At 36.1% G+C, this 26,012-nt stretch overlaps 1 protein-coding gene across 7 annotated transcripts in view; it reads right to left on the reverse strand.

The window, feature by feature from the left end:
- Positions 1 to 18,145: 18,145 nt before the first annotated feature.
- Positions 18,146 to 26,012, reverse strand: part of BRWD3 (bromodomain and WD repeat domain containing 3) — a 137,328-nt gene continuing 129,461 nt past the window's right edge. For all 7 annotated transcript variants that reach the window (XM_016943270.3, XM_016943269.4, XM_063804100.1 and 4 more), the window contains one exon: positions 18,146 to 23,978. In XM_016943270.3, coding sequence (XP_016798759.1) covers positions 23,224 to 23,978 — 755 coding nt within the window. In that variant the 3' untranslated portion in view covers positions 18,146 to 23,223. The remainder of the gene's footprint in view (positions 23,979 to 26,012) is intronic.

Consider the following 26,012-nt stretch of genomic DNA (forward strand, 5'->3'; position numbering starts at 1 on the left):
AACTCAGTCAAAACTGCTCAACTACATGGAAACTGAACAACCTGCTCCTGAATGACTACTGGGTACATAACAAAATGAAGGCAGAAATAAAGATGTTCTTTGAAACCAACAAGAACAGATACAATATACCAGAATCTCTGGGACAAATTTAAAGCAGTGTGTAGAGGGAAATTTATAGCACTAAATGCCCACAAGAGAAAGCAGGAAAGATCTAAAATTGACACCCTAACATCACAATTAAAAGAACTAGAGAAGCAAGAGCAAACACATTCAAAAGCTAGCAGAAGGCAAGAAATAACTAAGATCAGAGCAGAACTGAAGGAGATAGAGACACAAAAACACCCTCCAAAAAAATCAATGAATCCAGGAGCTGGCTTTTTGAAAAGATCAACAAAATTAATAGACCGCTATCAAGACTAATAAAGACGAAAAGAGAGAAGAATCAAATAGACACAATAAAAACTGACAAAGGGGATATCACCACCGATGCCACAGAAATACAAACTACCATCAGAGAATACTATAAACACCTCTACACAAATAAACTAGAAAATCTAGAAGAAATGGATAAATTCCTCGACACATACACCCTCCCAAAACTAAACCAGGAAGAACTTGAATCTCTGAATAGACCAATAACAGGATCTGAAATTGAGGCAATAATTAATAGCTTACCAACCAAAAAAATTTCAGAACCAGATGGATTTACAGCTGAATTCTACCAGAGGTACAAAGAGGAGCTGGTACCATTCCTTCTGAAACTAGTCCAATCAATAGAAAAAGAGGGAATCCTCCCTAACTCATTTTATGAGGCCAGCATCATCCTGATACCAAAGCCTGTCAGGGACACAACAAAAAAAGAGAATATTAGACCAATATCCCTGATGAACATCGATGCAAAAATCCTCAATAAAATACTGGCAAACTGAATCCAGCAGCACATCAAAAAGCTTATCCACCATGATCAAGTGGGCTTCATCCCTGGGATGCAAGGCTGGTTCAACATATGCAAATCAATAAATGTAATCCAGCATATAAACAGAACCAAAGACAAAAACCACATGATTATCTCAATAGATGCAGAAAAGGCCTTTGACAAAATTCAACAGCCCTTCATGCTAAAAACTCTCAATAAATTAGGTATTGATGGGACGTATGTCAAAATAAGAAGAGCTATTTATGACAAACCCACAGCCAATATCATACTGAATGGGCAAAAACTGGAAGCATTCCCTTTGAAAACTGGCACAAGACAGGGATGCCCTCTCTCACCACTCCTACTCAACATAGTGTTGGAATTTCTGGCCAGGGTAATCAGGCAGGAGAAAGAAATAAAAGGTATTCAATTAGGAAAAGAGGAAGTCAAATTGTCCCTGTTTGCAGATGACATGATTGTATATTTAGAAAACTCCATCATCTCAGCCCAAAATCTCCTTAAGCTGATAAGCAACTTCAGCAAAGTCTCAGGATACAAAATCAATGTGCAAAAATCACAAGCATTCGTATACACCAATAACAGACAAACAGAGAGCCAAATCATGAATGAACTCCCATTCACAATTGCTACAAAGAGAATAAAATACCTAGGAATCCAACTTACAAGGGGTGCGAAGGATCTCTTCAAGGAGAACTACAAACCACTGCTCAACGAAATAAAAGAGGACACAAACAAATGGAAGAACATTCCATGCTCATGGATAGGAAGGATCAATATCGTGAAAATGGCCATACTGCCCAAGGTAATTTATAGATTCAATGCCATCTCCATCAAGTTACCAATGACTTTCTTCACAGAACTGGAAAAAAGTACTTTAAAGTTCATATGGAACCAAAAAAGAGCCTGCATTGCCAAGTCAATCCTAAGCCAAAAGAACAAAGAAGGAGGCATCATGCTACATGACTTCAAACTATACTACAAGGCTACAGTAACCAAAACAGCATGGTACTGGTACCAAAACAGAGATATAGATCAATGGAACACAACAGAGCCCTCAGAAATAATACCACACATCTACAACTATCTGATCTTTGACAAACCTGACAAAAAGCAGAAATGGGGAAAAGATTCCCTATTTAATAAATGGTGCTGGGAAAACTGGCTAGCCATATGTAGAAAGCTGAAACTGGATCCCTTCCTTACACCTTATACAAAAATTAATTCAAGATGGATTAAAGACTTCAATGTTAGACCTAAAACCATAAAAACCCTAGAAGAAAACCTAGGCAATACCATTCAGGACATAGGCATGGGCAAGGACTTCATGTCTAAAACACCAAAACAATGGCAACAAAAGCCAAAATTGACAAATGGGATCTAATTAAACTCAAGAGCTTCTGCACAGCAAAAGAAACTACCATCAGAGTGAACAGGCAACCTACAGAATGGGAGAAAATTTTTGCAATCTATTCATCTGACAAAGGGCTAATATCCAGAATCTACAAAGAACTCAAACAAATTTACAAGAAAAAAAAAACAACCCCATCAACAAGTGGGTGAAGGATATGAGCAGACACTTCTCAAAAGAAGACATTTATGCAGCCAAAAGACACATGAAAAAATGTTCATCATCACTGGCCATCAGAGAAATGGAAATCAAAACCACAATGAGATATCATCTCACACCAGTTAGAATGGCGATCATTAAAAAGTCAGGAAACAGCAGGTGCTGGAGAGGATGTGGAGAAATAGGAACACTTTTACACTGTTGGTGGGACTGTAAACTAGTTCAACCATTGTGGAAGAAGGTGTGGTGATTCCTCAGGGATCTAGAACTACAAATACCATTTGACCCAGCCATCCCATTACTGGGTACATACCCAAAGGATTATAAATCATGCTGCTATAAAGACACATGCACACATATGTTTATTGCAGCACTATTCACAATAGCAAAGACTTGGAACCAATCCAAATGTCCATCAGTGATAGACTGGATTAAGAAAATGTGGCACATATGCACCATGGAATACTATGCAGTCATAAAAAATGATGAGTTCATGTCCTTTGTAGGCACATGGATGAAGCTGGAAACCATCATTCTCGGCAAACTATCGCAAGGACAGAAAAACCAAACACCGCATGTTCTCAGTCATAGGTGGGAATTGAACTATGAGAACACATGGACACAGGAAGGGGAACATCACACACCGGGGCCTGTTTTGGGGCGGCGGGAGCGGGGAGGGATAGCATTAGGAGATATACCTAATGTAAATGACGAGTTAATGGGTGCAGCACACCAACATGGCACATGTATACATATGTAACAAACCTGCACGTTGTGCACATGTACCCTAGAACTTAAAGTAAAATAAAAAATATATATATATAAAAGAAGTCTTTTTAAAAGGATTGCATTATAAATTTGTACAATATATTTGCATATAATGCATTTACCACTACCAAAAATATTTTCCATCTACATTAAAATGTTTTTTTCACAGAACTTTGTTGTCTTTAATCAAGAACACCTTATGATGTTTTACCCTGCTTATACTGAAGATTATTTTGCTCTACATATAAAGTTACAAGGCATTGAAGTTTTTGGGGACAGTTGATGCTGAGATCTAGAAGTCCCGTTTTGACTATGAAGGCACAGTTCTTGGGAATCTTTTCCTTTTTGTCTACCTTCTGCAACTTATTTTGACAAGACTTTAATCTAATAGCTCTCCTGGCATTTATTTAAGCAAATTTGCCTCCAAAAGGTGAAAGAATAAAATTTGTTTATCGCACCATTTTCTTGGAGTTACTTTTGAAAAATTAAATGCCCCGCCTCAGTGTTAAGTTCTCAAGTTCCCTGAAGCATGATTTTCAACATCTAAAATTTTTCACTTGATGTATTAATAAATTAAACCAAATTACCAACTTACACTATCATATCACATTGTGTCTTTTACCTGATGTGCCTCTGTGGTACAGATTAAATGTCGCCTTTATTATCACCTCAAGCAAGAATATGAAAAGGATCCATCAAGCAAACGCATAATATAATATCAAAACATTTCTACAATTCTTCTATTATTGCTGATATCAGTGAGTATGACAAAAATAATTTTGCTTGAAGAAAGTATCCTTTGATGTACTGGTTTCTAAAAGACAACGCTACCAATATACTAACAATTTCAAGAAATTAATTAACCAATTTTTTTTTGCAAACCTACTTTGTGTCAACTAATCTTTTAGATTAACAAGAGAAACAAGGTCTCCATCCTCATGGAGCTTCAAGTCTAATGCATTGAGACAGACAATACACAAATAAGCAAAGATAATTTCGAATAATGATGAGAACAAGGTGGGGACGGCTGTTTTATTAGATAGGATTGCCAGAGAAGACCTTTCTGAAGATGTGATATTTGAGTTGAAACCTAAATAAGAAGTAGGAAGCAGCCACGCAAAATACAATCCAGACAGAAGGACAGCAAGTCCAAAGGCAATGAAGCAAAACAGCAAAGGCAGGGAGATCCCAAATCATCTAGGGTCTTGTGACTCATGGTAAAAAGTTTAGATTATTGGCTGGGCGCAGTGGCTCACGCCTGTAATCTCAGCACTTTGAGAGGCCGAGGCGGGCGGATCACTTGAGGTTGGGAGTTCGAGACCAGCCTGACCAACATGGAGAAACCCCATCTCTACTAAAAATACAACAATTAGCCGGACATGGTGGTGCATGCCTGTAATCCCAGCTACTCGAGAGGCTGAGGGAGGAGAATCGCTTGAACCCGGGAGGCGGAGGTTGTGGTGAGCCGAGATAGCGCCATTGCTCTCCAGCCTGGGCAATAAGAGTGAAACTCTGTCTCAAAAAAAAAAAAAAAAAAAAGTTTAGATGATTATCATTAGTTCACCTTATATCAATACAGTTAAACTATGAATGATTCCACATTTCAGTTCAGAAGTTTACAGAATTAAGTGACAATTTCCTCACTCCTGTGATGAAGAACAAGCTACTGGAAGTAAGTCTTATTACAGTCAATTAAGTGATCATATCTCTGCATCTTTTTTCTGTACAAACATGTGGTTGGAGTAATAACCTCAGACACTATTGATGTAAAGGAGAAAAACTGGTTTCTAATCCTTCCAAATGAAATGTATTACAATAGGAGAAAACGGAATTTGATTTAAAAATAATTAAAACCACCCAGTTTTATGGATTTAGTGGTAAAGCCTTAGAAACTTTGAGCCAGGCCGAGGTAGTAAGCCATTTATGAATTGCAATACAAAGCCTACAGGCCTCACCATATTCCAGTTGATTCTAATTCTTTGAAACAAATAAAATTTGGAGTCAGAGAAAGGAATTTATATAGCCATTGGGGTCTCATCATTTGTATGGCCACTTCCTCACTCCTCTACCCGAGTCTCCTTTCTATTCTGCTTTAGGAGGAAGGAACAATGAGTGTTGTGAGAGCGGAACATGACCTTAGAAAAGGGCTAGTTTCTAATGTGGCACATATACACCATGGAATACTATGCAGCCATAAAAAAGGATGAGTTCATGTCCTTTGTAGGGACATGGATGAAGCTGGAAACCATCATTCTCAGCAAACTATCGCAAGGACAGAAAACCAAACACTGCATGTTCTCACTCATAGGTGGGAATTGAACAATGAGAACACTTGGACACAGGGTGGGGAACATCACACACTGGGGCCTGTTGTGGGGTGGGGGGAGGGGGTAGGAGGGAGGGATAGCATTAAGAGATATACCTAATGTAAATGACGAGTTAATGGGTGCAGCACACCAACATGGCATATGTATACATACGTAACAAATCTGCACATTGTGCACATGTACCCTAGAACTTAAAGTATAATTTTAAAAAAGGGTTAGTTTCTAATGTCTAATAGAGGAATAATGGAGGTGTGCAGAACTTGAAAAACTGCCATTTCATCTCTCTGATAAAGCTCATTACCAATCTCACATCACCATATTACATAATGAATAAGGAACACCCTTTTCCCCAATATTTTTGAAGTTTGGGCTGTGGGAGTAACTCATCTAAAAGGGCCTTGGTATTACTGCTGGTGACTACCCTGCTGTACTCCCCAGGAAGCTAGAGATGAAAATCGCTCAGCTCTTGCCACAGCTCTGGGTAACCTTCCAGTCATGGGACTAGACCTCTGTTATCTATGGTTTCTTTTGTCGGCTCCAAAACTCAAGTTGAAACTGAATCCTCGATATGGCAGTATTGAGAGGTAGGGCCTTTAAGAGGTGATTGGGTCATGAGGGTTCCATTCATGGATTAATGGGTTAATGGATTAATGGGTTATCATGGCAGGCGAACTGGTGGCTTTTTAAGAAGAGGAAGAGAAACTTTAGGTAGCACATTAGCAGCCCCCTCACCAAGTGATGTTCTATGCCATCTTGGGACTCTTCAGAGTCCCTATCAGCAAGAAGGCTTTCATCAGATGTAACTCCTCGACCTTAGATTTCTCAGCCTCTGACTGTGAAACATAAATTCCTTTTCTTTATAAATTACTTAGCTTCAGGTATTCTGTTATGAGCAACAGAAAACAGACTAGGATAGCCTCCATCTTGCAACCAAATAATTGGAATATGCGGCGGTAAGTATCTTTCACTAAATTATTTGCAGTAGCCAAATACCTATTACTCTTTTCCACACACCTATTTCAAAATACCATTCCTATTTCTTTCACACTATGTTGGTGGTTGACTCACATCAGGTGGAAGGTGTAGAAGAGGGGTGATGGTGACAAATTATCAGCAGACAAGGGCATTCCTCTAAGCTGTCACTTTTATTTTGAGTATTTCAATTACATGTGGGAGAGGAAAAATATTTTAAAAGATGCCAGAATCATGATTCAAACTTAATCAAAAATCTTTTTATTTAATTTTAAAGGAAATCTGATTAGTCTGTCATTATTCGAGGCTCTTTACATTTTTAACATCTTTATTGAGATATAACTTATATAACATAAAGTTAATTGCTTTATTATGTACAAGTCAATGATTTTCATTATATTTACAGTTGTACAACCATTACCATAATCTAATTATAGAACATTTTAATGACCCCCAAAAGAAATACAAAGCCTATTAGCACATCCCCACCCCCTCCACCCCAGCTCTTGGCAACCACTAATCTACTTACTCTCTATATACATTTGTCTATTCTGTACATTTACTATACAGTTGACCCTTGAATAACAAGGGTTTGAACTGCTGTGGTCCACTTATATGCGGATTTTTTTTCAACCAAACATGGATCAAAAATACAGTATTCACAGGATGCAAAACCCACATATATAGAGGGTCAACTTTTCATATATCCAGCTTCCCGAGGGCCAACTCTGGGACATGATTATGTGCGGATTTGGCTATACTCAGGCAGTCCTGGAACCAATCCCCCATGTATACCAAGGGACAACTGTAAGTGAAATCATACAATATGTGGCCTTTTGTGACTGGCTTATTTCACTTAGCATAATAGTTTCAAGGTTCATCCATGTTGTAGCATGTATCAGTACTTCAATCTTTTTTAGGATAAATAATATTCCCTTGTATGAGTATACCACATTTTGTTTACTCACCAGTTCATGGACATTGAGTTGTTTGTATTTTTTGGTTATTATGAATAATATTGCTGTGAACTCTTGTGTACAGCTGTGTGTGTGTGTATGTGTGTGTGATAGGGTCCTGCTCTGTTGCTCGGGCTGGAATGCAGTGGCGCGATTATGGCTCACTGCAGCCTCAATCTCCCGGGCTTAAGCGATCCTTCCACCTCAGCCTCCCAAGTAACTGGGATTACAGGCATGCGCCACAATGCCCATCTTGTGTACAAGTTTTTGTGCGGACTTATGTTTATAGTTCTCTTGGGTATATGGTAACTCCGTTTAACTTTTTCAGGAGCTGCCAAACTGTTTTCCAAAGTGGCTGCACAATTTTACCTTCTCATCTGCAAGGTATGAGGGTCCCAACTACTCCATAGCCTCATCAATATTTGTCATTGTCTTTTTTACTGTAGCCATCCTACTGGATAAAAAGTGGTAGGTATCTCATTGTGGTTTTGATTTGCATTTTCCTAATGATTAATAATGCTAAGCAACTTTTCATGTAACTATTGGCCATTTGCTTATATTCTTTGGAAAAATGTTTATTCAAATTATTTGCCCATTTGTAAATTGGGTTATCTTTTTGTGGTTGAGATTTAAGTTCTTCACCTATATTCTGGAAACTAGACCCTTATCAGATATATGATTTGCAAACATTTTCTCCCATTTTTGGGTTTTCACTTTCCTAATAGTGTTCTTTGATGCACAAAAGTCGTTAATTTTGATGGAGTCCAATTTATATTTTTTTCCTTTGGTTGTGTCTTAGGTGTCACACCTAAGAAACCATTGCCTAATCTAAGATAACAAGTATTTATACCAGGGTTTTCTTCAAAGCGTTTTATAGTTTTAGCTCTTACCTTTAGGTCTTTGATCTATTTTGAGTTAATTTTTATATGTGGTGTGATGTAGTGGTCCAACTTATTATTACTATTATTATTATTATTTTGCATCTGGTTATCCAGTTGTCACAACAAAATTTGTTGAAAGGACTATTCATTTCCCCCGTTGAATTGTCAGTGCCACTGTCAAAAATCAATTAATCATAGATGTATGGGCTATTTTCTGATTCTCAGTTTTGTTCCATTGATCTATATGTCCATCTTTATTTCAGTACCGCATAGTGTTCCTTATAGTAGATTTTAGTAAGGATTGAACTTGGGGAGTGTGTCTTCCAACTCTGTTTTTCTTTTCAGGATTGTTTTGGCTATTCTGAGTTCCTTGCATTTCCATATCAATTTCTGCAGGTTTTGCAAAAACAGCCAGCTAGAATTTGGCTAGAGATTGTGTTGAATCTGTAGGTCAATGTGGGACACCACCATCTTAACAATATCATGTCTTCCAAACCATAAACATGGAATGACTTTCCATTTATTTAGGTATTCTTTAATTTCATTCAACAATGTTTTGTAATTCTCAGTCTACAGGTCTTGCACTTATTTTGCTAAGCTTATTTCTAAGTATCGTACCCTTTTTGATGCTATTGTAAAGGGAATGGCTTTCTTGATTTCATTTTTGGATTCTTCACTGCTAAAGTAAATAAATAACTGATTTTTGCATCTTGCTCATGTATCATGCAAGCTTGGCATACTTGTTCATTTGTTCTAAAACATTTTTCATGCATTCTTTAAGATTTTCCGCTATATAAGATCATGTCACCTGCAAATAGTTTTACTTCCTTTCCATTCCGCCTACTATTTCTTTTTTTAATTGCTGATGTTAGAACCTCAGACACTATTGAATAGAAGTAGTGAGACCAGAAATCCTGTCTTAAGGAGATCCCTTGATCTTAAAAGGAAAGTATTCAGCATTTTACTATTAAGTATGTTACTTGCTATGAATTTTTCATAGTTGCTCTTTATCTTTTAAGGAAGTTTCCTTCTATTCCTAGTTTGCTGCAAGCGTTTATCATGAACACTGTTGAACTTTATCAAGTGCTTTTTTGATTCTAATGATTATGTGATTTTGATTTTATTTTAGTATGGTATATTACATTGATTGATTTTCATATTTTAAACCAACCTGTCTTTCTAGTATAATCCCACTTGGTCATAGTATACATACTTTTTATATGTTACTGGATTTTGTTTGCTAGTATTTTTGATGACTTTTGTGTCTATATTCAAAGACTATTGGCCTGTAATTTTCTTGTAATGTCTTTGTTAGATTGGGTATCAGCATAATACTGGTGTCATGTAATTAGTTGGAAAATATTCCTTTCTCTTGTATTTTCTGCAATAGTTGTGAAGAATTGGTGTTTAAAAAAGAAAAACAAAAAACACTTGGTAGAATTAGCCAGCAAAGCCATCTAGGACTGGGGTTTTTTGGGGAGTTTTAAAATGATTAATTCAATGTCTTTACTTGGTATAGGTCTATTCAGACTTTCTATTTTATTTTTAGTCAGTTTTAACAGTTTGTTGCTTTCTAGGAATTTATCTATTTTTTTCCGTTATCGAATTTGTTGGCATGCTGTTATAGACTGAATTGTGTTCTACATAAATTCACATGTTGAAGTCCTAACCCCCAATATGACTGTGTTTGAAGATAAAACCTTTTATGAGGTAATTAAGGTTAAATGAGGTCATAAGGCTGTGGCCCTACCCCAATGACCGGTGTCTTTATAAGAGGAGGAAGAGACACCCGACTTGTGTGTGTGTGTGCACATGCACACAGAGAAAATGTCATGTAAGAATACAGTAAGAAAGTGGCTATCTGCATGTCATGGGGAGAGGCCTCAGGAGAAACCAACCCTGTCATCACTTTGATCTTGGACTTCAAGCCTCCAGAATGTGACAAAATAAATGTCTGCTGTTTAAGCCACCCGGTCTATAGTATCTTGTTATGTCAGCCCTACAGGACTAATATACCATTGTTCTCAGTATTCTCTAATAAGCCTTTTAATTTCTGTGAGGTAAGTAGTGATGTTCTTACATTTCCGATTTTAATAATTTGAGTCTCTCTGTATAACATTCCTTACTGCTTTCTGTTCTCTATTTCATTCTTTTATTTCTGCTCTTCTTATTATTTCCTTCTTTCTGCTTGCTTTGGGTTTAGTTTTCTCCATTTTTTTCTAATTTTCTAAGCTGGAAAGGTAGATTATTGATTTGAGAACTTTCTTCCTTTTATATATAGGTACTTGCTACTATAAATTTCCCTCTCAGCCCTGTTTTTGCTGATCCCATAAGTCTTGGTATATGTATTTTTGTTTCTCTCAATGTACAGTAATCCTCTTATTCACAGGAGACACATTCCAGAACCCCAAGTGGATGCCTGAAAGCAGATAGTACCAAACCATATATATATATATATATGGCATCTGATAACAGCTACTAAGTGACTATGGGTGGGTATCATATACAACATGGATATGCTGAACAAATAAATGATTCGCATCCTGGGCAGGACAGAGTGGGATGTGTAAGATTTTGTCACACTACTCAGAAGGGCATGCAATGTAAAACTTATGAATTATTTATTTCTGGAACCTTCCATTTAATATTTTCAGATCACAGTTGACTATGGCTAACTGAGGAAAGCAAAATCACAGATAAGGGTGGACTACGGTATTTTCTGATTTCCCTTATGGTTTTTCTTTGATCTGTTGGTTATTTAGGAGTGTGTTGTTTAACTTCCACATTATTTTTAAATTTCCCGAGTTTCTACTGTTATTAGTTTCTAATTTTATTGCACTGTGGTAGAAGAATATACTTCGCATAATTCTGATCCTTTTAAATCTATCAAAGCTTGTTTTATGGTCTTGCCTACAGTATATTCCAGAGAATATACCACATGCACTTCAGAATGTGTATTCTGCTGTTCTTGGGTGGAGTGTTCTATGCCTGTTAGGTCTAGTTGGATTATAGTGTCGTTAAAGCCTTTTATATCCTTGTTAATTTTCTTCCTATTCCATACGTTATTAAAAGTGGGGTATTGAGTCCCCAGATATTATTGCTGAACTATCTATTTCTCCTTCAATTCTGTCCACTTTTTGGGAGCTCTACTGTTAGATGCATATATTCATAATTGTTTTTTTCTCCCTGAGGGACTGAACCTTTTATTATAAATGGAACTCTTTATCTCTAAGTTTTTGTTTCAAAGTCTACTGCTTGCATTTACCATATTCTACCTTTCTTGTGATTGCTGCTTGCATTGTATGTTTCTTTGCCATTCTTTTACTTTCCACTTATTTGTATATTTAAATCTAAAATGTCTCCTGTAAATGAGTTTTTTTAAAAAAAGTTTTATTAAAATCTGCCTTTTGATTAGATCATTTAATCCATTCACATTTCATTATTTATATAGCTGGATTTACTTCTGCCATTTTCACTTTTCATTTTCTACATCTTATGACTATTTTGTTGGAAACTGGATTTTTAGATAATGTATTTTAGTAACTCTTGGTACTGACACCCCTAACCCTCCATGCTTGGTATTGTTATTTGCTTATGTGTTTAGTAAAAGGCTGGATTATTTTATTGAAGTCTCTTTATCCTCCCAGGTGTTAAGAGTCTAATGTTGCTCCTCAGGGAGGCTCATCTTCTGGTATGCCCAACTGGGATGACAGTGGCTTGGGTAGGGGTCTCTTCCTCTCTTTCCATGCCCACACCCAGATGTTAGAATCCACTAGTTACAAACTGATTACTTAACTGTTTTCAATAATGCCCTGTGGCATAAAATGCTCTAAACAAATCCAATTAAATGCTTGTTCTTTTGAAGGAATAGTTTTTGGTCAGTGTTTGATATTGTTCTGACCCTAGGAGGACTCCTCCCAACTGTCTTATTCCTTGGTTCTTTCCGGCAAACTAGCTTGTCTACATAGTCTGTAGGTTGAATCTCTTCACTCGCCTTTCTCCACAATCACCATTGCTCTTAAAGAGCGCTCTTAAGTCCTGTTGTGACTAAAGTCAATTCCTTTGGAAAGAGATTAGAAGCTGTATGTTTTATGGTCTGCTTCTCCCCCCAGACAAAATGTCTGAGCCAGGGTTCTGGAGCTGGTTATGGGGGCAATGGCAAGCTTCCGGGGACAGAGTATACCTTGTGTTCTTGGCTGAAGCAGTTTAGAGTGAAGTCTGTGATGCGATGAAAATAGAGAGTAGTCTTGGTTCAAATACCACAGATTCTCACCTTTCTTACTAAATTTTCACAGATTCTCTTGTTGCTTGCCTTGTAGACCATCTCCAGAGGCTTGTGTTTTTTAAAACATAGTTTCCACAAGTTTCACTGAGGAGTGAGTTCTTCATGGTCATGACAGAAATCAATCTTTCCAATGACTTTTACACTTCCTAAATTGAATTTGATAAGTCTTTCTTATGAAAACAGAAACCTAAAGCAGTTCTATGGGATATTTGCCTTCAAATAAATAACTTTAACAAGTAGGATACAGAGCTTTTAAAGATTATAAGAAAATCGAACCTCCAATGGAAGTATGTTAGACTAGGAAGGTGCATAAAGGATAAGCTAGAAATTTTAAAGAATAGAAACATAAAGATTTTGGAAATCATTTAGTGATCAACTTCAGCCTTATACGACTAAAGATAACTGAAACCAAGGAGAACAAGGAACTTGGCTAAAGCCACTCAGCAAGTCTCCAACAGCTAGTACTAAAACTAGCCCGATGAGAAGTGGCATGTATAACAGTTAAGCAAACAGGTTTTGGAAACATATCTGAGTATAAATCCTGCCATTTAACAGCAATGTGATCTCTGGTCAATTCCGTTGCCTTTTCTAAACCTCAGTTTCCTCGTCTGTAAAAAAGTGTTAACAATAATACCTAATAGGTTTGAGACCTCAAGAAACATAACTATTATTATTAATGCAATAATTATAACATTAACATGTCCCTATCCCCACCAAGAATCCTTCTGCAAATTCCCCCTTCACGCACCTGCACCTCTACCAAAAAACAAAACAAAACAAAACAAAAAAATACAATAAAAAACCCCAAAACTTATGTGAGGCCTTCCTCAAACCTGTTTCCAGTGATCTGAGGCTGCTGTGCTCATTGAAGGGACTGACATCCAAACCCTGAACACTAAGGAATTTCATTCCTCATTAATCCTTCAAACCCTATTCTCTTCTCTCCTCTAGTTAACATGGTTCCTAGAAAGATCTCAAAGGCTTCCCTTATCCCCTTAACTCTCATAATAACCACAGTACCTGACTCCAGGTCAGGCTACTTCCATTGAAATACACATTGTGAGGAATATAAGCAACGCTGCATGACAGTATCTAACCACAAAACAAAGCTCTGACCTAGATTTCTAGCTTATGTTCTCCTAATACAAGCAACGATTATTAGTGTAGGTATAATCAGCTAGTCAAACCTGCTGTGCTTTATCTAGCTAGAAAACCAAATCCAATTAATATACTTTATTTTCTATTCCCTGTTTGATTTTTACAGAGATCTTTGTTGACGTAATTCAATAGTCTATCTGCTGAAAGCCAACACTTTTCCTTGGATGACGATCAGACCAAGTGGAAGTTGTTTAGGAGAGGAGAAAAGATGGCATTGTGAAATATGAATGAGACTAACATAAATGCTATGAACCAAAGGCAACTTGAGCAGGCCTAATGTCTTCTCAAGGACCACTGCAAAACCCCATTTCTTGAGAATAAAGAGAGCAAATGCACGAGTCTTTGAGTTAAATTACTTGAAACGTTTCCCCCTAAAAACTCCTAATAACCACATACACTGTGACAGAATAGTTATAAAAAAATTTAAATCAGCAGTGGTTCAAGTTCACTTTACTGTATTTATAGGGCCACTCAACCTCTGCCGACCAACACTCCTGCCCCAAAGTCTTAATTAGAAAAAAAAAGCCACAAATAATTGTTTCCAAAGGACTGGTATATGTATTGGTGTAAAGAAAGAGTGACACTGGACTGTCGCGGTGGCTCACGCCTGAAATTTCACACTTTGGGAGGCCGAGGAGGGCAGATCACCTGAGGTCAGGAGTTTGAGACCAGCCTGGCCAACGTGGTGAAACCCCATCTCTACTAAAAATACAAAAATTAGCTGGGTGTGGTGGCACATACTTGTAATCCCAACTACTTGGGAGGCTGAAGGCAGAAGAATCGCTTGAACACAGGAGGCGGAGGTTGCAGTGAGCCGAGATCACGTCATTGCACTCCAGCCTGGGTGACAAGAGCGAAACTCCGTCTCAAAAAGAGAAGAGGAGTGACACATTAAATAATGAGTAAAACTGAGAGTCAGTTCAAAGGATGTAAAGTAAAAACACCGCAAAACAAAAACCCTAAATTAAACTTAGGGATTAAGTCAGGAACCCTGTTGCGTTCTCTGAGAACTGTACCTGAAACCCGTTTGAACTCAAAGTTCAAGGTTTTGCGCTGGCAAGGAAGCATAGAGTAGGGAAGACTGCAGTAACAGATCATTCTTCAAAGTCACACATTGCAAAGCACATTTGTGTATATTAGCACAATTAATCTTCAAAATAAGATAGGAGTAAATTCTCTACACTTTTCTTGGGCATTTGCCTTTTTGTAAGAGTGTGTAAGATACACAATTCAATCATTTGAGCTTCAATCATTTTTCTACTTCCAAACCTGGTAGTTTTAAAAATTCCAAAGCACTAAGATGTTTGAAGATCCATATCTCAAGGTCCTCTTTATTAAAGATCTGAGCCAGAAGCAAAAATAAATGTTATTTTCAAGATACACAGGCATGATTTAGAAGTCTCCATTTCATAGAGATTGGGAAGAAAGAAAGTAGAACAAAACATCTTATTAATAAGATATAAAAGTTAAGACTAGAAACCTGGAAGCAGATATGCCGGATGAATCAAGGCTTTTCTAGTTACTAGCCATGTAGGCTTAGGCAAATTACTTGATTTCACTAAAACTCATCTTTCTGATCTGAAAAATGAAATTAACTAATGTCATTCTGATGATTGAGATTATGGACTTTGTGAACTGTAAAGCTCTTTATAAAATCATAGTGCTTGGCACATAGAAGACACTCAGTAAATGCTGAATGAATGAATAAAAAAGTGAACAAATCTAGGTAGCAACAGTCTAGTCTTTTTTTTTTTAAGTCATTTCTTATCACTAATATGAAGAGAACAGGCTACAACTGCCCACTGGTAAACATCTTTTTTGAAGGAGATACCAACACATGTTTAGAGAAAGAATGTGGCTCATTATCTCAGATAATGCTCTGAGAATTTCTGCTTGAATACTTATAAGCACACTTATAAAAGGTATTTTTAGTGTTAAAAACTTGTCGTTGTGTTCAGCAGTCTTAAATTTTTGAGAAAACCAGAAAGCAAAAATGTATGTACCACAACCTTCAACTACTGTTTTGTTTTAGTAACTTCTTTTTCTTATGAAAACGACTAACCACATTTAGAATAAAAATGAACACAAATCTACAAAAGTAAAAGGATTACTTGGTAATTTCATGACTATGAGGATATCATGGGCATATTTTTTGCTCTATAGGGTCAGACTAGACAAAAACACTTGTTTTATAAACAATACTGAATCTAATTTATAAATTAAACATACGGAAATAACTCAGAACTACCAGCACTTCATTATTAATATTTTAGATGAATAATACTCAAGGGTAACAAAACAGTACTTTTCAAATGATCTATTACACAATTTGTTATGCAAATTTCATTTAAACATATTGTAAGCTTTTTTTTAAAAGCCAAGGGAGGAGGGAACACGTTAGCAGTTTCCTTGACTTAAATTACTTAACAGACTATACAAAATTGCCAATACAAATTAACATGTTGTTATACAAATTCTAACTAGAATTGCAACATGACAAAAATCAACCACAAAAATCCTTAAAAATGAATAAGCTCCATCAATTAATATTAGTCACCTAAATTAAAGAATTTAAAATGTTTTTATTTCTTCATATATTTACTTACAAAACTTATAAAATTGAAGAGAACTGCAAAGATGCTGACCAGCCAAGGCGGCAATTCAAAATTAATACTAGATTCAGAAAGACTTTTAAGTCTCCAACATCAAATTAAATATTAATTTGTTAATTAATAACTGTTAAAACTAGATGTCTAGAATAATTAAAATTATAAGATTTTATAATTATAATTAGATGTTTATAATCTGTAGATAAGAACTTCATTAAGGCAATTGTCACAGATGGCAAAGAAAAATCTATTAAAGTTACATAGAAAGGAAAGGAAAATGTTTCCCTAGAACTTTGGGGGAAAAATCGATACCATAAAAAGTTTACTTCATTTAATATTATTGTTTGATCTACCTGTGTTTTGTAGCATTAAAAAGCCCTTAAGTATTTATATAAATGACCTGAGAAAGCAACTGTAAGCGTATAGGCTTAACTATCCCACCAAAAATCTCATTCAAAAGATCAACTCACAGGCTCAATATATTGGTTTTATTTTGCACATTTTGGTAAAGTAGCTTTAAATTGTCAAGAACCTATAATTGAGAGAGGATGGAGAGCACCTTTTTCTTGACCTTCTCAACTTGGAAAAAAAATGGATCCCCAGGCTGGAGTGCAGTGGCATGATCACAGCTCACTGCAGCCTTGACCTCCCAGGCTCGAGTGATCCTCCCACCTGTCTCCCAAGTACCTGGGACTTACAGGCACACACAACCATGCCCAGCTAATTAAAAAAAAATTGTTTTGTAGATACGGTGTCTCACTATGCTGCCCAGGCTGGTCTTGAACTCCTGGGCTCAAATAATCCTCCCACCATGGCTTCCCAAAATGCTGAGATTATAAACGTGAGTCACTGTGCCTGGCCTTAACCAAAAATTTTTAATGTAAGATTTTTATATCCTTAAAGAGGGCTATCTCTAACCAATTAAGCAACTAAACAAAAATACCAAACAACTTATCTCCACTTCAATCTCTGAATATTGTAAAAAAATCAGTCTACTTTTTTCCTAAATGCATTTTTTTTATTCTAAATACACAAAATACACAGTATATATATCAAAGATACAGTCCAGTCTTTGGCCAGCTTATTTATCTTGAACCTAGTGGAATGTTTGCCACTGGGAGACAAATTCTGGGTAACTATATAGTTATGAATGTTCCTGTTAGAGCATTCAGATCATCTCACCTCACTTCTCTCTCTCCTACACTTACACTGAATTAAAGCACCATTTACAATGTAGGTAATCTGACTATACATTTTAAAATGTCAGGGACATATCACTCAGCTGTTAAAAGTTATAAGTCATAAATATGTTAGAGATCTATTCATTTTGAAAAGCTCTGCAAAACCAAATGTTGACAAATGCTTTGCAGGCTGTTATTGAATGCACCAAGCAGCCCACATTTAAAGTGTAAACATCATATTTATTATCCTAAAAGTGACCCAAAGAATATTTGCAATGTCTAAGATGAAAACAAAAAACAAAACCTTTTCTTTGATAGGAAGAAGCATCCTAGTTTCTCAGATTAAAAAATAATAGTAATAAAATATTCTATGACAAAGAAACAAGAAAGACCTAAGAGTTACATGTTACAATCTCTAAAGCTGAATAGGTAACTCCATATTTCTTTCTTCTGGTTAATTTTTCTCTGGTACATAAATTAAGGCATAAAGCAGCAAGAGTGCAATTGATTCCAAACAACTTGGAATTTTATTGTAAACATCCCATAAAGAATGGCAACAAATTAGTCCAGTTTTTTTGTCTTTGAAGATAATTGCTTATAATGACTGATAACTGCCAAACAAAACATCTTTTATAAATCAAGCCAGTTTAGATTACCTTTTTTACTGAATTTTAGTTTAACGGACATTTTGCCCATATACAATATCATACCAACTATGAACTGATTTTCCATCTTAAAATGTATGGATACCAAGAACAAAAAAAAGGTACAGTTATGTTAATACTGTGTAAGAGATTACAAAAGACAAGAATGATAAGTTACAGGACAAAGAAATAAATTACTGATTGCCATCACCACAGTATTGTTTAAGAATTAACATTTGTAGTACTGCCTAATGTGTATCTGGCGACATATGCAAAAACACATTTCCCAACTGGATTTCTAAATATTTTTGCATATCATTTTAAAATTCAATTACCAATGGTGGTTTCATTATGTATCAATAGTTTTATTTTTTAAGAAAATACTTATCATGCTTTTATATGTCAAAGTCTCACATTCTAGATTTAATTTAGAAGAAATGGGCATACATGTAAATAAACAAACACAACTTAATTCTAAACTGCAGGGCCTTTCTACTGTACTTCTCCCATCAATGAATCAAAAACTGCCAATCTTAAGTGTGGTAAATTAGGTGCAGTTTTCATGGCAGAAAGAAAAGTGAGGATAAAAGTAAGCAGGATTGAAAAGATGAAAAAAGAAATAATCAAGAATAAGGGTATATAGGCCGGGCACGGTGGCTCACGCCTGTAATCCCAGCACTTTGGGAGGCCGAGGTGAGGAAGGAAGGAAGGAGGGAAGGAAGAGAGGGAGGGAGAGAGGGAGGAATGAAGGAATGAAGGAAGGAAGAAGGAAGGAGAAAAGAAAAAAGAAAGAAACCTGAGTGCTACCCATATTCCACAAAATATAGCACCGTGAAAAAACTTAATTTTATATTGCAATTTAATCAAAACTTGGTAAAGAAGCTTTGCTAAAAGATGAGAAACAAAAAAGCATGAAAATACTTTCACACTAGTTTTTGAAATAAGCCATAAAAGTGACTTTAGAATATTCTATTTCTGATAAACCTTTCATAAAGCCTCACGTTCCACAAAAATATTGGGGATGGGGTTAGCATTTAAAACAATGGACTTTTTACATGTCGAAAGTTCCATCCCTTCCCCTAGAACTATTCATCTCAGAACTCAAAATGTTACTGTAATTGTTTAAAAGGCTGGACAGCAAAGTATACTGAAAATTATATATGATGCAAGTCTCCCTTTTATGGATGTGAAAATTCCAACTTGAAGATAAGTACCAGTTGGTAAATGTACATAAAATGATTTCCAACATACATCAGCTGTAAAAGGTGTTTAATTCCCCATTACCACAAACATACAAATTTTTGGAAAATGCTCAAAAAAGTTTTATCAAAAAGTTAGAAGTGGCATTTATATCTTTCTCTCTCAATCACTCTATTATTGTCTGATGACAATCTATGGGATTAAAACAAAAACAACAAAAAGATAAATAACAGAAACGTACTTAAAAGTATTAGAAGGCTGAGTTAAATATCTGAGCGCACAGTTGTGCAGAATGAGATTTCTAATTTTACTCAGTTACTTTGTTACTTTGCATCTGCGGGAAACAAAGTATTATAGAGAAGAATTCCAACACAAGCCTGATTTCTGGGGAGGGAAAAAAAAAGAAAAAAAATTGAAAAGGGAAATAAAAAGAATAGAGGGACACAGGTATATGACAAAACCTGGACTGGTTATCTAGAAGGCATAATGAAATGGATGATCAAGCAGTAAATATACAGGCTAAGAGCTGTAGAGAGGCAAAAAGTTGGCAGACTGTCCTCCATACAAAATGTTCTCTTTTTTTGAATGTCTGAGATAAGGTGTGTCAAGTTGGGGAAAAAACTTTACACACATACAAGTGCACAAACACACATATACAAAAATTTAGTAAGTAGGCTAGTAGGCTAGTGAATGTTTTAGAGAGCATCCTATTGCTGAAAGAGAAACACACAGTAAGCCATAGAAGAAACACACAATTCAGATTTTATAAATATATACACACACTAAGATCTTAAAGCTGGGAATTTAAACATTATTAGCATTTATGAGAAATATTACAGCTCACTGACTATTCATATCTAGCATAGGATTAGGTTTATACATGTATATGCTCTCATGGGCCTAAATATAACAGTGTTTTTTCTTAGCAATTTAAGATTTAGGCTTTTCTTCAAAATTCTTTGTTCATTTTGTACTTGCTTTGCTATGGCTGGACCCAGATTTTACGTAGGTTTAAAGGGCCTCAAAGAAATTAAAATGATAAAGTAATCAATGTGATACTAATTACAACACATTCACAGGAGGTGGTATTACAAGAAAGCAAAGTGTAAATTGGGGGAAAAAAAAGTCCAGATATAAAAGTAAAAATACTATCTTCCAAACTTTTATTTTCACACTTATTAAAATAATTTGCATGCAAACAGAAAATTATCTGTTTGTTTAATAAATGATAACTATGTTTATCTAACATACCCTGATGACTAACTCTTTAAATCTTAATAACTGAAATAAACATTACAGCAAAATGCTGTTCACTAATATTTTCACAGTATTTCACTACATATAAAATATGCTTTAAAATGTCTTCAGCCTTATTATTCTAATTATCTAATTCTAGAAAATCTTGACATTTGGGAAATAAATGTGGCATTTTTATTTTTCAAAATAAATTATAAATAAAGCTCCAGATAGCCAAAATCACACAAATGTCAATTCTTCTACATTTCAAGAGGTCAGCTCTTCATAGAAGAATGTCAACAAAAAATTTCAAACTAAAATGATACATGTGATCCATATTTGGGTATATCCAGGAATTTAAGTAACTATGTTACTTAGATCAGGATAAGCCAAAGTATTATCGATTTCAGGAATACAGGCACAATTTAGACTAAATGCCCAAGAGATAAATAACCGAAACAGCACATTTTAGCAAAAATCAAATGTAGTTTCAAATAGGAACGTTTTGAATCTCTACTATGGTTTAAAGTGGCAGCTGAGTTACAACCAGAAGTAGTTTTGGTTTAGTGAAAAAAAGACTACAACAAAAAAATAGCTTGGTCTGCTGTCTAGTAACAGAAGTTAGTGCCATTAACAATTCACAACAATACTTTCTCTTAAAGCCTGAACATCATTTCTACTGCAAGTGAAAACTGCTTAAAGATGTTAGTCCAAGAATAACCCTACTGCTGACCCTACCAAAAAAGCAAAGTTTTATGTGTGTACGCCTTCCTCTGCACTTAAGGGTTTTCAGATGCATGAAATGATTGAAAGCATGAGACAAACACATTAGCTTAAGAAATATCCTGGGATAGCTAGGTATATACTAAGAAGTCTGTTTTATCCCATGAGCCTGATCTAAGTGCAACAAATTTGCTGTTACAGAAACAGAAATTGCTATTATCCCTCTTACCTCAGAAATGTAAGTATCTAACAAATGAACAAATCTGTAATATTAAATTTGGGGAGTAAAACTGACCTTGGAACTCAAGCTCACTTATGGAACCATGTGCACTCTACTGCTGTAAACAAGACAATAAGGGTTTTTAAAGATGTTTTTTATCTATAAAATAATGATTCACAACATGAGTGTGCAGTGCAATAAGGTTCTTTCCTGAAAGACTAGAACAGAAGAACCCTTTGGAATGATATGAGCAGAATCTATAAGTTGATTCATAATACTAGCTAGCCAAAACATTCCAAATCAAACCAGGTGCTTTGTTAAATTTTAAGATTCAAATGAAAACCAGCAACTCACAGCTGTTAAATGGTAAGTGGAGCAGAAATATATAAGCAGTAGCCCAAGTCTACTTACACAAATATGTTCTAAGAAAGCCTAAGGTGGTAGAGCATACTATACTTATGAAACTTTGTTAATTACAATTATTAATTTGAGAGCCAATACAATTATTAACAACCTCTCAGCTTATAACTTATGGGGTATTCATTCCTACTAAGCTTGTTCTATTTCTCCTTAGTCAGTAAGGAATAACAACATCTATTTTCCTTAATGTTTCCAGTAGTTGTAGTTAAGAGGTAGCTGAGCTACTGTTCAAAGAAGTTGTTCTTTGTGGATGAGGATTTTTCAAATGTTTAAGTTATTTAAGCTACACAAATTCTATTAATGCAATAAAATGTGATAGGAAAAAAATTGATGCGGGAAACTTTTGCATTTGGCACCTTGTCTAGATTGATACCTCAAGTATTCTTTTTTAATAAAGTTAATGCACACATCAGAACACACCACGAAGATCTGCTACATATTTACAAGGCACCAACCCTTTCTCACCTTTAACGTGAATTATGCAAATCAATGAAAAGCATATCAAGATCCCCCCACCCCCCAAAAAACTGTAGTATAAATATATACTTCAGTTCAGTACAAGTCATGAAAGTTTGGCCTGGGAAGAGTAAAATAATCCAGATCGCTCTTACAATATAGAAACTGTAAACATTTAATAGCTGCCTTTAGGATTGGTGTATTGTGCAAAAGTTATTATTACTGGGTATAGGAATCAAAATGGCAAAAACAAACTATATAAAACTCTGTAAGAAGGTGCTATACTTCTGTGATACAAAAGCAAAAGAGGGCTATTCTATTGAGATAAAAATGTCATGCTACTCTTAAGAAGCTGAATGCTCCTTTAATGTAGTAAATCTGTAGTGTCTGTGTTGTGTTTTGTGTGTGTGTGTGTGTGTCTGTGTGTGTGTATGTGTGTGTATGTGTTTGTGTGTGTGTGGGCAGAATTTCTTTTAATTTAAGGCCTAATGAGTAAGGCTTATTTGAACAAATGAAGTGTGGAGATCAAAAGTCTTGAAACAAATGTATACTGGCATAAATGGAAAAGCACCAATGTGAAAGGAAGCAGAAGTCCCCACACAACTTGCTTTGTAGATTTCCTGGTAAATTCCCTGCAGTAGAAGGCCATTGAATTTTTTAAGTTATTCTAAATTTATTAACTGTTAATAATTCCATCCCATGAGATGGCTAACCCTGGCTTTTTCTGTCATTTTACGCACTCTGCCTGATCTGGATGTACCAAGATTCAGAGGATCCTCAGTGGACACAAAATTGTCATTATCAGAATCATCATTATATAAAACAGTCCTCCTGCCTTGGTTTCTTGTTTTAATTCGAGGCAGTCTACTGAAACGTCCTGAAAACATGGTATCAAATTCATCATCTGCAATACGTGCTCGTTTGGCTCTGGTAGCTCCTCTAGAAGCACCTCTTCCTCCTCTCCCTCTTCCCCTCCCCCTAGTGCCACCTCCACCTCTTCCTCGACTCCCTCGTCCCCTGCCTCCTCTTCCTCTGCCTCCTCTACTCCATCTACCCCATCTTCCCCATCTGCCTCTTCCTCCTGTGCCTCTGGTCTTCCAATTTCTTTTTCCATTGCCATGTTGCTTTCTGAGTTTTCTTTTAGGTCTGGTTTGTATGAATTTGCTATAATCATGGTCTCCATCTACGTAATCTTGATCTGTTCTGGAAGTTGATTCAGAGTCAGAGTCAGAACCACAGGTACTTTCAGAACTTAAACTGGATCCTAACTCTCCACTCTCTGAGGTGGATAAATGAGATTTCTCTTTTGTTTCTTTTTTCTCTTTATCTTCTCCTCCCATGTTTTCATCTTCTTCTGATGCACTAAGTAGTTTCCTCTTGATTCCTGTCCGGGGCTCTCTGCCATCACCATTTGTAAGGGGTCCATCAAGGGAGTGATCTAAATTAAAATGAATGATTTTTAATAGTTAAGCTTTGACATTGACAAAATGGTTATTTAGGTTCAAAAACAGTCTACAGTTCCCAAAAATATGTGGAATACAATCATGGAGGGTGTCAGACTAAGAACTTAAATTTCTTCAAAATAGAAGATATTAAAGTGTTTATTTTTGTCTGCTTTTTTGGGAGAGGGAGGAGAATATGGGGGTGGAATGATGGCCATGAGGTTTAGGCAGAAGTTTTAAGGGCCTACTTCAGGAAGAATTACCTGAGAACACTAATTAGTATAGTTTCATTCATTCGGTTGATAAATTCTTATTCATTATCTACTATTACCAAGGCATTGCTAGAAGCTTTGAATACGGCAATGAAAGGGACAGTCCTTGCTGTTGGAATTTATATTTTAGTGGGAATACCTTGAAAGATAACAAAGTGAATAAATTAATAATAAAATTTCACACAGACATGTTATAAAGAGGATTTAAAAAAGAGTGTATATGTGTAGAAGGGAATGTATTTTAGATAGGGAAGACTTCTCTACAGAGGTAGTATTAGAAGAAATAACTGAATGAAGTCAGATGTAGGGAAAGAACATTCCAGAGGAGGGAACAGAAAGCAAGCCAGTATAACCAGAGTGGAATAGAAAAACAGTGAGTAGTAGGAGATGAGTGCCAGTGGAGAGTTTTAAGCTGGAGAAAGAATCTGATTTACACTTTTAAAATAGTATGGTTGCTGTATATAAAAAAGATCACAGGGGAGGCAAGACTGAAAGTGGAAGGAGAGACCAGTTGGGCATCCACTGCAGTATTCTAGGTAAGACATGATAAAGGATATGCCAATAGATGTGATGATAAGTGATTATATTTGGAATATTTCCTTCTAGAGAAACCTTTAATTTCAAAGGTTGAACTGATGGGACTTGCTGACAGACTATATGTCAAGTGTCAAGCACAGAATGAAGACTGACTCCTAGGTTTTATGGCCAAAGCAACTGGGTGAATGGTAGAGATATTTTGCCAAGGTAGAGAACACTGAAGGAGCAACAGGTTTGAGCAGGGCTCAAGATTCCATTTTAGATGTTGACAGAGATCCAAGAAAAGACATTTTTAAAAAAAAAAAAGAAATAAAGAGCAGGTAGATATACCAGTCTGGAGCTCAGGGGAGAGGGTAGAGCTGGAGATATAATTGTGGAAATTTTCAATAAAGAGATAATATTTAGGGTAATGAGAACTAGGAGAGCTCACTGAGTGAGTAAGTAAAGAGAGACAACGTGGCTGAAGACTGAGACCTGAGATGTTCAAACATTTAAAGATAAAGAAGAACCAACAAAGAAAATGGAGGACCAGCCAGTGGGGTAGGAAGGAAACAAGAGAGCAGACTGGAAGAATTGAAAAGAAGACTAGGGCTGTAGATAATTACAAGATTAATCTAGTAAGTCTGGGTGTTATGGACTGAATTGTGTCCCTTCAAAATTCATATGTGGAAGCCCTAATCCCCGAAGTGACTGCAGTTGGAGATTAGGGCATTTAGGGAGGTAATTAAGGTTAAATGAGGTTATATGGGTGGGACTATAACTCAACAGGACTGATGTTGTTAAAGGAAAAGGAAGAGATACTAGAGGTATTTCCCTCTGTCTCTCTGTAGAGGCAAGGCCACGTGAGGACAAAGCAAGAAGGTGGACATATAGAAGCCAGGGAAAAAGCCCTTATCAGATACCCACCCATATGGCACTTTGACAATGGACTGAGCCTCCAGCTCTGTGAGAAGATGAATGTCTGCTGTTTAAGCCACCCAGTCTGTGGTATCTTGTTATGGAAACCCAAGCTGACTAATACTTCAGGCTGGAGACTAAGGTGATAGCAGTAGAAACTATATAGAAGATTTAAGTGGTATTAAAGAGTTGTGGAATTCACAAAACGTGGCAACTGACTAGGTATGAGGGATAAATGAAGAGTCAAAAAACACTGTGAGATTTTAAGCTGGGTGGCAAGAAAGATGGTTATGCCATTAACTAAAATAGTGAGCACAGAAAAAG

The sequence above is a fragment of the Pan troglodytes genome, chromosome X (genome assembly GCF_028858775.2).
Source record: "Pan troglodytes isolate AG18354 chromosome X, NHGRI_mPanTro3-v2.0_pri, whole genome shotgun sequence".
Taxonomy (NCBI): domain Eukaryota; kingdom Metazoa; phylum Chordata; class Mammalia; order Primates; family Hominidae; genus Pan; species Pan troglodytes.